The sequence below is a fragment of the Agelaius tricolor genome, unplaced genomic scaffold (assembly GCF_023055355.1).
Source record: "Agelaius tricolor isolate 1412-34295 unplaced genomic scaffold, bAgeTri1.0.p SCAF_11, whole genome shotgun sequence".
NCBI classification, from domain to species: domain Eukaryota; kingdom Metazoa; phylum Chordata; class Aves; order Passeriformes; family Icteridae; genus Agelaius; species Agelaius tricolor.
Genome location: NW_027269271.1, coordinates 22,595,325 through 22,611,449, shown reverse-complemented (window position 1 = coordinate 22,611,449; position 16,125 = coordinate 22,595,325). Strand labels below are relative to the sequence as shown.

Genomic DNA, 16,125 nt, shown 5'->3' with positions numbered 1-16,125 from the left:
TCGAACCCGCGGCCCTGCCCGCGCCCGGCGGCCCGCGCGGGGCGGTCCCGCGGCGGCCAGTGGGAGCGCGGCTTGCTGGCAGGCGGGCGCGGCGCGGCCCGAGCGGCCATGGCGCGGGCGGGGCGGGCGGCGGCCGCGGGGCCGGGCGAGCCGCCGCGGGGCCGGCGGGGGAGCAACAGCCGCGGCCCCGCGGAGCGCCTGTAGCCGCCGCCGGCCCGCAGGCTGGCGAGCCGGGGCGCGCTGGCGGCGGCGGCGGCCGAGGAGAAGGAGGAGGAGGCGGGCGGGAGCCAGCCGCCGGCCGCGCCGCCGCCCCACAAGAGGATGAAGAAGCGGAAGGAGCTGAACGCCCTCATCGGCCTGGCCGCCGACGGCCGCAGGAAGAAGTCCGCCAAGAAGGGCTCGGGCCACCGACTGCTGCGCACCGAGCCGCCCGCCTCCGACTCCGAGTCCAGCTCCGAGGAGGACGAGTTCGCCGGGGCGCGGGGCCGCTGCGGAAAGTGAGTCCCGGGCCGGCGGGGCCCTGCTCGGACGGGTCCTGCCCCGGCTCCGCGGCGGGGCTGCGCTGCCTTCGGCGGGTCGGGTTCGCGGCTGGGACTCTGAGGGGGCGTGTGAGGCTGGGGACTGCCAGGGGACACCCGGAGCTGCGCTGAGCGTGTCCGACCCCGCAGGTCGCCTGTCTGGGGATAAAGTATCATCGGGTTGCAGAGTGGCTTTGCTTGGAAGGGACCTTAAAGATCATCTAGTTCCAAGCCACGGCCAGAAACAGCTCCCACTGGACCATCCTCTGGCTTTTGAATTATTTTTTTTTCCTGTTTTGTGCTCCACGCAGCACAAGCCCTTGTGGGCTAAACTCGGGGGAGATGCTGGCTGGGCGCAGTTACCCGTGTGTGTGTGTGTGTGTGCTCAGCATGGCACCGTCCTGCGGGCTGGCACGGTGCTGGTTTTCTCGGGGACGTGCTGTGCTTTTGCCAGTAAATAAGCTTTTCAGTTAAGTAACAGCATTAATAATGGGCCTCTGTGCATACCTGAAAGTAGGCATGTCTCAGGGAAACCCGGGCTTTCACAATTTAGAACGCTCTAGAAGTGACATTATGGTAATTCTGTGTCTTGAAGCGTGTTTTTCAAGCTATCAAGCAGATGTGCCTGGCATAAGTTTTATGTCAGCAGAGCAGGATATTTTAGTAAAGGAAACCTGACAGCTGCTTTTAAATATGCTAGATGTGCCTGCTGAGGATAAACTGAATAGAGAGTAACAGCCCCGACCTGACCTTATAGCCTTATTTGTTCCTGAAAGTGCTCTTTGTTAGCCCTTGTCAGCCAAAAAGTGTGCTGTTATAACACTGTCCTTTACTTTGTAGCATTTAAAATAACACATTTCTAGGCACTGCAGTATATTCACAATCTGTTACTTTGTTTTCTGCAGGGGAGACTACCTGCGGTGCTGCAGGTTCTGTTACCCTTTATGCGCGTTTGTCGTTCTTGCTGCTTGTGTGGTCGCGTGTGTTGGCTTAGTCTGGATGCAGGTGGCTCTCAAGGAGGATTTGGATGCAATAAAGGAGAAGTTTCGAACTAGTAAGTATGAATGTAGCTACTATTTCACATTTTCTTTGGTTGCTTGCTCAGTCAAAGTCTGAAAATACAGAGTAGACAAATAACATCTGAATTGAGGAGTGCTCTGAGCCAAGAACACAGAAACTTGGTGAATCTAAGGTGAATGCTGGATATTCTTGCCTGCTCTGTATCTTCTGAGGAGCAGGGACACTGGACTGGGTGGGCCTGTAGTTGCTTGTGGATACATTTCTAAAATTCCTGACTTTGGTCTTCAGAGTGCTCTCTTCCAAAGAACAAGTTCTGATCAGACCTATCAAAGCAGTCTAGGGAATTCTGAAAAAAAAAAAATTAAGAAAAATTATGGTCTTGTCTTGAACTCTTTTAAAAAAACCTCTGATACTTGCTATGGAATTACTGCCATTTGAATGTTGCTTCAGTACTATTTTCTTTCTGTGTCCTCTGAATGTTTATTTTGCTTGCATGGACCTGTTCTTGTTCAACTTTTACATTGGGTTATGTGTGGTGTGGAGTTAATATGTTTAATACTTTGAAGTGTGGAGTTAAGATGAAGTGTTTTGCCTGTAAATCTCAGGTTTTCTCTGGCCATGTCAAGATTCCCATGTCAACATTTTCAATATAATAACTTCTGTAGGCTGAGGTATAACAAATGGTGATATGTGCATGTAAGGTATGCTCTTGGCTCTCTGTAACTCACCTCTGGGCACAAGATTTGCTTTGGTGCCTTATGTTGGTAGTGTTTGAAATCCTGTGTAGATTGAAAAAGGTGAGCCAAGGAGTTGTCTTGGTTGTGTTAAAAGGGGCATTGAGGAAGTGTGTGTAGAAATTCTTTGGTGTTGGTGTTTGGGTGTTGCTGTTCAGGCGTGTGAGGTGGGAGCTGTCTGCCAAGGTGGAACAGGCTGGCTGGGTGTGAGAGGCTTGCTGTTCCCCCATTCTGCAGGATACCTTCAGTTCCAGGTGCTGCTTTGTAGCTCTTTCTGTGTTCTGGTTCAGGACCTGCTGCTCTTCATGAACTGCTCCCCTTAAAGGGTGTGCTGCTGGTAAAAGTTTTGCACCAGGACAGCATTTGTTGGCTTTGGTGTAGCTAAGTTTCATCATTCCTGTTCAACACAGAGCTCTTTGTTAAAGCAGCTGTTCTCCCTGAGCGTGTTCTCCCTGTCTGGCAATTACAGATGGCCTTGTTTCCCTCTTAATAGCTCTGATAGAAAAGCTGTGCGTTTAATGCTTTGCCTGGTGATAAACGTGTCAGATTTCCTTGCCATCATAATACCATGCCTAGGAGCTGGATGGGAGCCTCATGATGAGGCACAGAATTTAAATACAACAACAAAAAAAGCAGGCAGCAAGAACAACCTGGTTCTCAAAGGTAACATTTTGCCTTGGTGAAATGTGTGGGTGAACAGAGAAACAAAGGCAGGTGACCCATCTGTCGTACACCAAGTTTGGAAAAGGAACCTTTCTCTGAATCTTCATCCAGACTTTTTTCCCTATAAGAGCAGGTGTTTGTGACAGTATTTGGTATGTTCTGCCATCCTTTGCACAAAGTAAGGATGGGATGAGTGCTTTTTATAAACAAGATGTCTTTGCATTAAGTATGTTTGGAACAGGAGGAAGTCATGTAGTGTTTTCCCTTCAGTTGTCAGCAATGATGCTAAGAGCATGGGGCATTTAACCTTCCTTCCTAGTGCTCCAAAAAACTCTTCAAGTGGAGTCCCACTGTTCCCAGTGAGAGTGACAAAATGGAAAATAATTTGTCTACAAGAGCCTATGAATACATGAGACTTAGTGTGAGCTGCTTGTGTCAAATGCACAAATTAGGTCTCAGTCTGTTTTGACTAAAATACACCTTTCAAGGTCTTACCTACCCAGAAGCATTTGGACCTTGGATGATCCAGTGCAGATTTCTTTGCACCTAGAAAGTATTTCTAGAACTTGCTTAAAGAGAAGTGAGGTGGGTTAGGCTTTCCAGTTTTGTGTGTTTGGGATTCTCCTTTTGACTGGATGAGTCGCACTGGAAATTTATTCTGGGATCTGCCAGCTACACATCACACAGGTGCCTCTGCTCTTGGCAGTCTGCTCTGAACAAGGGCTGATTGTTGTGGAGCCTTCCAGTGCTGCCTTACAGGGTGGACATGCAGGTTTTGGAGAACTCTGTCATCTTCATCTCAAAACCTTTGCTTATTTGTTTCTCAGACCTAGGGATTTAGGATTGCCTCACAGCTCAGCTAAACAGCTTAGTCACTGCAGATCTGGAAGAGCTGCATTTCTGAGGCTCACTGGAATTGCTTTGAGCTGCATGTTTCCCCCTTCCTGTAATATTAATTGCAGTAATAACTGACTTAATTTCCAAGGACCTTGTTTACTGATTTGTTTACCAACAGGCATTTGTGCCTAAGCTTATACATTATTTTTTCAGTTGTTTTTATGTCATACAGAGCAACTAATTACATTAATCTCCTTGGAATTCACTTCATTGTCAGCAGCCCCTCTGCAGGCTTGAAAAGGGCACTGAGGCTCATTTCACCTGTCTCCTTTGCCCTGGGACTGTTGGCAACTCTTTATTCACAGGCCCATTACTATTTCATGTTCCCCTGTGGAGGTAATGCAAAATAACTGCACTAAATAAAGACCTACTGAGGTTTGCCAGAATGACAGGACTATGCAAAGTGTTAAATTTAGTTCAGTCTCTCTGGGTTCTCTCTGCAGATATTGGTACTCTTAAAACAAAAAATAACTGTCATTCTGAGCAAACACTGAATCCAGACTGGCAATAAACCTGTTTATAGAAACTGTTATTGCCTTCTTTCACTGTTGTGGATGTTGCTGTTTGTAATTTATTTTATGCCTTTTAGTGTTGTTTGCCTGGATTTTTGTTTTGGTTTGCTTTTAATTATTTCTTCATTCTTTTAGTGGAATCTAATCAAAAGACATCATTCCAAGAAATTCCTAAACTGAATGAAGATTTGGTGCAGAACCAAAAGCAGCTAGAACAAATTGAGACTGGAGAACTGGGGCTGAGTAAAATTTGGATCAATATCACAGAGATCAATAAACAGGTGAGAGGGAATCAGTCTTTGATTTTGAAAAATAATAAAATATTCCATTCAGTTCTTTTTAATAGAAATTAATTTTATCTAAGGACTTCTCTGGCCATATACATAGTTTTTATTTTTAAAGTTCAAATAGAGTATAAACCTCATTATAAACAAGGAAAAAACAGCTTGAGCATCCAGCTGGGCTGGAGACTGATCACAAGAGGAGAAATTGCATAACTGGTGGAGGGAGTTCAGGCAGAATTTAAAAGAACCCAAGAACTGTGCAATTCTTACTTTTCCTGCCAAATAGTTGTGATGTTTATGATGAGAGATTTGACATTTCAAATTTCTGAGAATGTTTTGTAAGCGTGGAAAAGAGTTACCTGACTCAGAGCAAGCTCCTGTTGCTACAAACTAAGGCCTGGTGTCCTGTGAAAATAAAAGCTGCTAACACACACTCAGCCTCTGAGCTGGTGTAAATCTTGGCTCTGTTGATGGGGCTAGAGCTAAGCCATTTAGCAGAGAGCTCTTTGCTCAGCTGCTCTATTAACTCACACTTCAAATGAAGCATCCAGCAGGGCTTTTACTGCAATTTCTGCCCTGGAGGGTAGAAGCTCAGAGCTGCTCACAGTGAATGGTATCAAGAGGTGTGTGGGGGGGAACTCTTCTTGACCCAGGTGCTCTGGTTTAATTTGTTAGAGTACTGAAGTGCCTGCTTAGATTGATTTTTCTTCAGTCCCTTGTGGTGGTTAAGTGCTTGCTGGGGCACATCTGAAAATTTGATTTGCTTTCTTTAGCATCTCACTGTTTTAGCTATAGTTATTCAGGCTTTTCATGAGACTTAAAATGCTCTTATCTGCACCTGGCTGTTAAAGATACTTGCACGTGGTTCTTGCAGGCCCTCAGGTTACTTCAGGGTCTGGTTACACTCTGAGCCAGATCTTCAGGGGATCAAAATTTTCTTGCTGTTTTTTTATCTGTGAATTGTTGGGATATGCTGCTGGGAATAATCTCAGCTGGTGTTCACAGCTGTGAGCTAGAGAGTCTGCATGCCAGCTGGTTTACATTGACCTAATGTAAAATTAGGATCTTTTCCTCAACTTGCAAAACAACTTTGTTTTTTTAACCAGAAGAAAGTGAATTTTAGTCTCTGTTCCATGGGTGTAGTAGCAGAGGGTTTGGATGATAGGTGTACCTTTGCCCATCACTCAGCTGGAGAGGTTGCATGGCTTTGCTGGGTTTTGCCAGACAGGTTTCATTGCTAAATACAGAAGTGGGTGGTGGTTTCCTACACATGAAGACTGCTTGCACAAGTTTTTAAGTCTTTCTTGGGCAACAGCCTCTCTCTAAGAGGATGAATGTAAAACTGGCAGAGGGTACCTTACTGAAAAGAAGGGTTTTCTGTGGCTTTCATTTAGTTTTAAAAAATAGTTAAATAAAGCCTTGCTCTTTTGTAAGAGGCAGAATATTTTTAATGTAGCCTAGGCAGGATTTCTAACCTAGAGACAGGGGTGGTTTTTGTGTGTACCTGTATAATTTTGTATAGCCTTATGTTTTAATGTTACTCATTAAGCCATCAGCATTGGGAGAGGTCAGAATCAGGATTGTGTTGCCTAATTCTAAGTACTCCTCTTTGGTTTTAGATATCACTATTGACCTCAACAGTAAATCATCTCAAAAACAATATAAAATCTGCTGCTGACCTGATTTCTCTTCCCCTCACAGTAGAGAAACTTCAGAAGGTAAGTTCTGTGAATGTGGCTATCACTAAATGTGTTCTGTGTGTTAAGCTGCAGCTGGGCTCTTGGGGACAGCATTGACAGCAGGAGTTACCTGAGTTGCAAGGAAAATTTGTCTTTAAAATTTGACTTCATAAATTGTATGGTCCTAGGTAAAAAATTTAAAGACCTTGTTGATCCCTTTTGGAGATGCATTTGTTTGTATTGTGCTGTCCCAGGTGCACCTTGCAGCTGGTCTTTCTGGTTACTTTCCTTCAAGTTGCTAATATTAATATCATGTGAGACACTTGGAAAAAGTTTCATAACTGCTTGCAAACAGGTGGATTGTTAAGCTTTTTAAATGAGAAAATTAAATGTTTTCTGTTAATACAATGTCTGACTGTGTGCCTTACTGAGCATTCTTTACCAAAGAACTGTCCTGTTTATTTAGGTTAAAAGAATGGCTTTTTGAAATGTACCTGGTTATTCCATGGCTGTTCTGTTTATTTAGCAATAAACATTTATGTTGGGCTAACACCTAATGTTAGTCCAGTCTTTGTGGCATTATGTGTTGCCACACCTCATTTCCTACCCCTACAAAATTAATGTGTAATTAATGTATAATGAGTGTGGTGTGGCTGATGGGGCTGCCAGGATTTCTTTTTCTGAGAGGAGTACAAAGCTGCTTCCTAAGCTCCTTATTTGCTGCTACAAGCAGGCTGGATTTTCACTGTGTCCTGGTCAGAAGCAGGTCTGAAGGCATGTTGCTGTCAGGAGGAGTGTGGCCAGCAGGACCAGGGCAGTGATTGTGCTCCTGTACTGGGCACTGCTGAGGCCACATCTCGAATCCTGTGCCCAGTTCTGGGCCCCTCAGTTCAGGAGGGACATTGAGGCGCTGGAGAGTGTCCAGAGACGGGCAGTGGAGCTGGACAGGGAGCACAAGTGTGAGGAGGAGCAGCTGGGGGTGTTTAGCTTGGAGAAAAGGAGGTTCAGGGGGACCTTATCACTCTCCACAATTCCCTGAAAGGAGGTTGCAGCCAGGTGGGGGGGTCAGGCTGTTCTCTCAAGTGACAAGGGATAGGACAAGAGGAAATAACCTAAAGCTGTGCCAGTGGAGGTTTAGATTGGATTACAGGGAAAATTTTTTCACTGAAGAGTTTGTCAAACACTGGCTGCACAGGGAGCTGCTGCAGTTGCTATCCCTGAGGGTGTTTAAAGGACATGGATCAGAGCTTGGGGACATGGATTAGTGGTGGACTTGGCATTGCTGAGTTAACAGCTGGACTCAGTCTTAGAGGTCTTTGCCAACCTAAGTGATCCTATGTCAAGATTGTCTTTCTTATGTGGGATTTGGTTTTCTTGAGCCTTTTTCTTGTAGGTACCATTCCTGGAAATAAGGGTGCCTGCTGGTGTTAAAATCCTTAGGGATTACTGAGGGAATTCCTCTTGGGCTTTTGTTCCTAGTGCTGAAGGTGTCCTGAGGTCCTCCAGGGCACAGCTTGCATTGGGTGTAGTTTGCAATTTTGGGTGCAAAAATCTTCCAAATTCTTTGAAGTCACGTGCCTGATTTTGTTTCACCAACAAAATGTTGTGTTTAGCTGATTGGTAGTTTGGGACAGTGCAGTTTGGGGAAGGCTGAGCTTTCTGTCATGTTTTTTATTGCAGACTGTAGCCAACATAGGTAGCACCCTTACCAGTGTGGCTCATGATGTTGAAAATATACAGACAGCTATTGAGGAATACAAGAAATCCATAGAAATACTCCAGAATGATGTGGTAAGAAAAATGCACTGCTTTCACACTGCCCAATATGAAGCAAGTTAGAGAAATGGTTGAAGTTTGGGGATGTCAGAATATTGATATAGTTTTTTGGTTGAATTAAGAATCTATATTAGGATGAAATGACAGACTGTCTTCAGCAGAAACTACTCACTGTGTTTATCCTGACCTCTCACTTGGCATTAAGAAACTGAACTAATAAGTACAGTTTTTCAGCTAAACTGCAATACAAGAATTCTTGCAGATAAAATCTGAATTAGACACATAATTAAGCTTGATTCAGTCAGTGGGTGCTCTAAAAACATTGCAGATATGGCAGTGTGTATGGTACCAGTGAAATGTGTATCATAATACTTCATTAAATGGGGAAGAGTTAATTAGGGGGGTTTAATGGAAATAAATTTGGACCTTAAGTGTTTAACTATTAGCCTAGTTAAGATACTGCATGCACAGCAGACTGAGTGGCTGTACTTGTAACAAAACATCCTTAGCTACAGTCTGCCACTTATTAAACACTTATTCACAGGGATTTTGTAACACAATTTTCTACTTCTTTCCTTAGAAGGAATTAAAACAGCTGCCTTCACTTCCCTCCACTGTTGTACCAAGGACTGAGGGAAATCAGACAGAATACTGCAAAAAGGTACTTTTCTCCCTTGCATAAGGAATTTTGGTACAAGTGTCATGGATATGTAACTTACCCGTGTGTTTTGCAGTACTGTAGTGTGCAAAAAGTATGTTTTTTATCAAGACAATGCAGATAGCATGCTTTAAAGCAAATAATAAGATAATTTTGCTCTAGTTTGTTCCTGTGTATGTGCAAACAAGAAAGTGCCCTGGTCTGAGAGAGAGGTATTTTGTATTCTGACTGGATGAGTAGTAAAAAGAATGAAACCAACATCTGACAAATTACAGGTGTGCTTTGCTAAAGTAAATGAAAATGAGTTAAAGGCGTTTAGTGGAGTGGATTTTATGGCAGCCACTTGCTAATCTGAGCAAACTTGGGAGTGGCATGTACTGAGTCACTCTCACTGTAATGAGGTGTGGAAAACAGTAATTCAGCAACCAAAAAAAAAATTAAAAGGTTAATGTGTAGGTGTTTAGCTGAATGGGTTGGAACAGAATGACTGCATTTACTTACATTTAATACAGTCAATATCTTCCTCAAAAATGAATCCTGTATATAAATATGCCCAGTACATGCTTTCTTGGGAAAAATCATTGTTGTGCTTACAAAGCTTGACCTGGAAAAGGAGATGAATAGGCTTTCTGTGTTCACTGCACAGCTGAAGTGATTATATTAGCCACAAAGAGGTTAGCCCTGGGGAAGAATCTCAGTTTCAAACTTTTAGAAAGTTAGAATAACTTTCTGGAAGCTTCCAGTTGGATGTTTTCAGTGGTGTCAGTGTAAAGGCAGCCTGAAGTCTGCCCAGTTAAACTGGGTCAGTCGTGTTGTTAATAGCAGGAGTTGCTGCAGAGGTTGGGTAAACTGACATGTGCTCTGTTTATATTTCAGGAAAGCCAGGCACTGCATGCAGCTTTGGAACAGCTAAATAATACTGTAGTGATGTACCAAAAGTTGAATGACATCAAGCTTCTAAATGTGGATTCAGCCATTGGCAACCTCAGCTGGAAAGTTACGCTGTTGGAAAACTCTCCCCTGGTTGTGAAAAACCCAGAGAAAAGAGAGAACTCATCCACCATCGTGGTAAGAGTTTGATGGCTGAGGGTGTCTCCTTGGGCTGCTACTTCCCTTACTGCAGATACAGCTTTGCAGTGCTAACTCAAGAAAATATCAGAGTGAAACTTGAGATATTTAAGAGTTCATTTATAAAAGGCTGGAGTTTGTTCCTGAACAGATAACCAGCATTAAGAGTGTTCTCAGAAGCAGTATTTAATTTCTTTCCTGCAATATCTACAGGAAAGTGTCCAAAATACTGTGACATTTAAAAGTTGTGTGGTTGTTTTAAGAGGCAGGATTCACAAACTGAGCTATGTTTTAGGAATCACTCTGGCATAGATATGTTAAGACCCACTGAGAGGCTAAGTGGGACTCTCCATTTGTTCAACAGTGGTTAAATTCTAAAAAAAAACTGTTAAGAAACCTCTCAAACCCAATAATAATAAAAAAAAACAAACTCCTAAATAAGTTCATAAATTCTCTTTCATAAATTCTTCCAGTATTTTCTGTTTGCCACACTGGGGTCAGTCTGTGAGAACATGTTCTGTACTATTGTTCATGTTTAACAATAAAGGCACATGCTGACGTTGCTGTGGTAAATTATATGACCCATTTTTATGACTTCATGTTTATTCTATAATCTATCTGCCCTGGTTTATCTCTGCTTAATGTCTGCCAAATTTGAAGGAAAGAAACTCTGTTGTAGAAAATAAAAAGCACATGAATAAACTCTGCTCTGTTTTTTCTCTAGGGGAATAATGCAACTACCTCTCTAAAAGTGGAAAATGAAGATCAACTAGATAGTGAAACTCCGTCAAATAAACAACTGAAGGTAAAGTAAGGAAATAAATATTACACTGGATTAGTAGAGCATGTAATTGTCTTTCTAAAGATGTTTTAAATGGACCTTAATTGAGCAAAGGTCTGCAAAGATGCACTAGTGGAGTCAAGGACTTGCTGAAGGCCCCTCTCAGTAATGGTCCATCACTGGCTGGGAGTGGGTACAGCTGAATGGCCAAACTGTGGGCTGGGGATAGGAGGGGATGCTGCTGAGTTTAGTTTCCACCAGTTAGGTGGGTGAGTGAGCAGGCTGCACTGTCAGTTCTGGGCTTGTACTGATGTGAGCTCAACCTGTCCTTGGGAATGTACCAGTGAGGGACCTGCAGATTAAAAAATATGGGGGTTTTATTGTAGCAGAGATGCAGTGGCTCCTGCACAGAGGTATTCACTACTGCAGATAAACCTTTGAAGCAATGATGCAGTTTAGTTAAAGTATAAGTGCTCACTCCAAGTATGCTTGACTGTTTTATATTACAGCTTTCCAGTGTCTTGCTCTTTTCTGTAGGAAATACAGAAAGTAAACATCAGATGCTTTTGAAATGAGTGTATGCAAAATAATTGCCTGCTTTTCAGGCTGAGGTACTGATTCTGTTGTTTTCCTACAGACCATGTGAATTTATTTATTGTATCTTCTTAGTGATTATTTATTTATTTATTGTTTTTAAATCTTGCTTATAATTTTAAACTTGATCAGCCTGGATACCTCAAAGTCAGTCAGAAGTGCTGACATATTTTAAATTACTACACTTTCTGGTCTTCTACATTTACTGAAGAGGTGCATTTTAAGATTTTTTTCTTTTTTTTGGTACATATGCAGGAAGCAGGAACTAGAGATCCTCAGGTATCAAAACTAAAAGAGACTCTTCAGCTGATCAGTGCTCTCACAGGCAAGTCAGAAAATGACAGACCCATTGAGGCATCAAAGAATGGTAAGAATGTCTTGTAACAGTAATCCATAAACCTGGAGCTTCCCTGTGTAATTCAAAGAATTACTAATTAAGGTGGATAATTAGACTGTTCTTTAAGATTGTGATGAAGGCTTTTTAGTTAAAGTGGTAGGAAACTGATGTTGCTAAAAGAGAAAACTGTGTATGACTCCAAAAGTTTGAAGGTGACTTAAAAGGTGTATGGCAGGATTCACATGGATCAATAGCTGATGTTTAAGGGCAGGCAGTTATTAACTGTAGAACTTTATACCCAGTAACATCTGGTTTTGCTTTTTCAAAATGTAAGTGTAACAGAGAGGAAAGGTCTCTGCCTCTGCTGACTTCAGTTCTGCACTTGGCTGAACATCAGACTTTTAAATACTTCATTACAATAGAACTGTGCTGCTTGTTCATTCCAAGCAGGTGCTTGGAAACCTATACCTTGTTGTTGGGGAATATTGGTACTGATAAGGTGAAAGCAACCCAGGTGGGCAGATGCAATTTGCTTAATGAATCTTCTTCAGCACCCTCAGAGTGGGGAGCAGAAAACACTCCCAAGTCATTCTTTGTATGGGAATTTATAAATAGTAAGTAAATAAATACCTCCTAGTACAGAATGGAAGATTCTTTCAATTAAAGTAAAAGGGGCAACACTGCTACATTCTGAAGCATTGCAGCTACAATATTGCTACATTCTGAAATATTCTTATCCCCTAAAGCTGCTGCAATTAAAAAAAAATCAGTTTTATTGGATTTTTATTTGGTTTAGGTAGCTGTAATTCTGTGGAATTAGTAAGACTAACAGGAATTGTTTTGTAACAGTTGAAAGTAGTCAGAGTACTACAGCAAAGCCCACAGACCTTTCAAGGGTGGCTTCAAGGTCAGCTGGTGACAACACAGAGGGAAATGGGCAGCTGAGCCATCTGTCCTTACCAGGAATTTCCAGCATCGAAGGTATGTCCATTTTAGGCTGACCTTTTCTTTTGAGTATTTCATGTAAATGTTTAGGAGAGGACAAGTATAAACATTCTGGGAGGGGTGAGGTCAATTTTAAAAGCTTGAGGATAATGTTTGTTTTTTTTTTTAAAGCAATTAAGAAAAAAACTGAAAGAAGAGCATGTAAAAGAAAAGAAAGTGATATTTAAGCAGGAGTGTGCATTATTAGTGATTTTATAATTGTTTTGAGTACCAGAGTATTACATTGAGTGCCCCAGAGACTGGGAGGAAAGTCAAGGGCAGAATTAACATGCTGAAGGAAACAGAAGTAGCTATGAGTGTGTATGTTCTGGGGCTTTTTTCTGGTCTGTATTTTTTTTCCAAGAGAACACTGCCTGGTCAGATGAATGGTTTCTGGATCTTGCTGTTCAGTCTCTTCAGCTCCTGAAAGGGCAGCTCTTTGCATCAGGAAGTGAATAGACACTTTTCCCTTTATATCATCTGTCCTGTTGGTATAGCAACAGTCATTCAGAGCTTGCTTTTGTGGGGGATAACTGCATCTGTATGCAGTTAGTGGTTGTAAAATGGGCTGTTAGTTGTAGCCCGAAATGGGGATTACTTTCTTCAGATTTAGTGTAATTTAATCCAGAAATATTCATGCTTTTTGCTCCTATACTGTTACCAGCAGCTTGTGGCAACATAGGAGGCAAACTCCTCACTCAGGAGGAGTAATCACTGTAATGATTGTAATCACTGAGTACTAAGAGACAGTGCTGTAAAACTGGGAATGCACCTTATGGGATATTCCTGTGCACTTAGAGGAGCTGTTTCTCAGTCCTTGTTCTCTTTGCAGATCTTCAGAAACTGTTTGAAAAAGCACCTGCAGATGCTGATGGAAAACTCTCTTACAAAGACCTTCAAAAGCTGTTTGGCTCCACAGCCCAAGAATCACAGAGCTTTAAGGAGTTTGACACAGATGGAGATGAGAAATACACACTAAAAGAACTGAGATTAGCATTAGGTCTATAGGGTATATGTTTAGGAATGTGATATTGGTGGATGTTACTGTAGCTAAAGGAAGCTACAGACATGAAAAACTATGGCTGCACTTTCCCAGTGTTTTACTGATCTTTGGAGCTAAATTACTGTACACATTGCCACCTCTTTTTCAGTTGCATTTATTGAAAAGAAATTTACAAATTTATATGTCGATAGGACATAATATTGGGACTTTGTTAAAATCAAGAAAATTCCCAAACTTGGAAACATTTTCCTCTCATTATTTCCTTTTCAAGGGAGTTATTGCTTATAATTTAAAATGTGTACATACTAAAATAAAACTATGGTTTTATATTTCACTGAAATTTGCCTTAAATTAGAGAGCTGCACTTTATGTAGAGCAGAAGGGAAATCTGTCTTGTGAAGATGGGCTGCTTCTGCTTGTAAATATTTGAGATAGAGTAAATTATGCATATTTAAGGACAAGTTGTGTCAGGGGCTGTGTTGGTAGTAATCTGTTTATAATGAGAGACTGAGCCTGGAATGGAGGTTTAAGAGATTCAGCTAAATTTCTGATTTTTACTAACTATATCCATGAATAAATTTGGCCTCAGTCAGAGGAAAGCAGGAGGGGTAAGTCATGCCCATCTATAGCAGGATGTATTTTTAAAGGGAAGAGTTGAAAGTGTTTTTATATCATGAGCCTACAGGAGCAATTAACTTGCTGAGTGCTTGAGTTTTCACTTCAGCATTGTTTAGGCTTTGCTGTGTTGCATTCAGATTATATTTTGTGAGATGAGCCTGTCTATTTATTTTTTTTAAATGAACATATTTAATAGCTTTAATAGATGCTTAAGAGGTAAAAGCCTACAGTGCAGCCTGCTGAGCAGCACCTGAGCAGTTCATATCTCAGTGGTGCTCTGATACACTCCAGGAGTGTGAGCAGGTGGGAAGGCCCAGAGAACACTTGTGAGCTCTTTCCTGGCTGTTGTGACCGTGATCCCTTCTTGGTACCTTTATTTTTTGTCTCCTTGCCAACAGAAGGATGTAAAAAAACTGTGTAGGCATGTGCAATCCCATCATCATTCTGTACTGACACATGGTTTGTAAGTGAGGTTTCCTTACTAGAGGAACTTAGATCTGTTCGTAGTAGTGGATCTAAACTCAGAATGTATTTGTTACCTTCTGGAACATAGAAAAATTACTTTTGCAGAGGGGATTCTCTTGCAGGCTAGATGAGGGCCAAGTTGGGTAATTTTGCTCACAAATATCACTGATCTTGTTAAGAGTTTTTTGCATGATTTAGTGAGTTGAAATTTCCCACCTCGCTGTGAAACATCAGCTTATGAGGAAGTCAGTTCATAATTGTTGACTTTTATATTACTTTAGACTGGATGTTTTATCAATAATTGTATTTTGGAAGTATGAATCAGCAAAGAAATGTATAAATTGGAGCCCTGTTACCCATTTCTTAGGCTTCTTTCACTGTTGCTCTTCTATCCTGTTTGGGTAATGCAGATGCCACCCACTACCAAAATGCTTTTGATGTGACATTTGAAAACACAGTATTTAAAAACAAAACCAAACCCAACCAACCTTGGCTTCAGAGAGGACAAGAAGCCAGCACTTGCTTCTTGCCACTTCCCATACCCTTTTATACATTACTGTATAAATCCTTAACCAAATAAAGAAAAAAAGCAATAAAATGTAACCATTCTGATATTTTATTTGTACATACTGTATCATAGCCATATGCCAGAGTTTGCAAAATATTTTTGGAAGTTTATTTGTATGAAATTTAACTTTACCTTAAAATTTAAAATATTATAGTACCGCCCTGTGAATCTTTTAGTGTTTTGTTTTGTTGCAGTCTGCTTTATTTTTAGAAGGCTATTCAGCAAGCAGCAGTAGTGAAAATGCCAGCTAGACCTGATGTGTGCTGTTGCACTGCCTGTGCCCAGGGAGCTCAGCTGGTCACACTGCTGGGACACGGCTGCCCAGGGCTGCTTCTTAACTTGCATGTCAGGGCACGGTCGATGGCTAATTGCTGTGGTCACTTGTAGGATGGGCTTGTGCTGTCACTTGGGCAAAATCCGAGCATCCCTCAGTACCGTGGTCTGTTCTGTGCTGCAGCCTGGGGGCACCGGTCCCATCCCAGCGAGGTTTCTGCTATGCCACTGCTCTCCATCCCGCACGCTTCCCAAAGCCCTGGTGCCAGGTGTGGGCAGGGCTCTCTCCCGTGTTTATTCACAGCGCAGATGAAAAGCTGTGAGTGTAGTAAATACACTCGTCTGGATCCCCTCCCTGCCCTAACTCGTGCAGCTGCTGATGGGTACCGGAGGGGCGGCTGGATGCTCTGGGCAGCGAGTCCTTGAGAAAAATGCAATATCTGAGTGAAATCAAAACCAATGAAGTTGTGAGAGCAAACTGTAACAAAAAGAGCTCTGCCCTGCCGAGATTTGCTGTTGTGCCGTGATTCCTGGGTTCGCTTTCGGGCTGTACCTGTGGGTTTGGGTGACCACTGTGTCCCTTCACCTGAGCCGGGAGCGGGGCCGTGCCCACCGCGCTTGTTCGCTCCGCGGCGCTCCAGCATGTAACGCGGCTTTGCTCTCAATAAAAGCTCCTTTCCAGTGTGCGGCTCC

The 16,125-nt window shown here is 42.5% G+C and overlaps 1 protein-coding gene across 1 annotated transcript; it reads left to right on the top strand.

Moving 5' to 3' along the window:
• The first annotated feature begins 109 nt into the window (after window positions 1-109).
• Window positions 110-16,116, top strand: EFCAB14 (EF-hand calcium binding domain 14). Its single transcript, XM_071436672.1, has 11 exons — window positions 110-497; window positions 1,424-1,572; window positions 4,480-4,625; window positions 6,248-6,346; window positions 7,988-8,098; window positions 8,664-8,744; window positions 9,618-9,809; window positions 10,534-10,614; window positions 11,440-11,551; window positions 12,371-12,502; window positions 13,338-16,116. The coding sequence occupies exons 1-11, from the start codon at window positions 322-324 to the stop codon at window positions 13,511-13,513; spliced, it is 1,455 nt and encodes a 484-aa protein (XP_071292773.1). The 5' UTR covers window positions 110-321; the 3' UTR covers window positions 13,514-16,116.
• The last annotated feature ends 9 nt before the right edge of the window (window positions 16,117-16,125 follow it).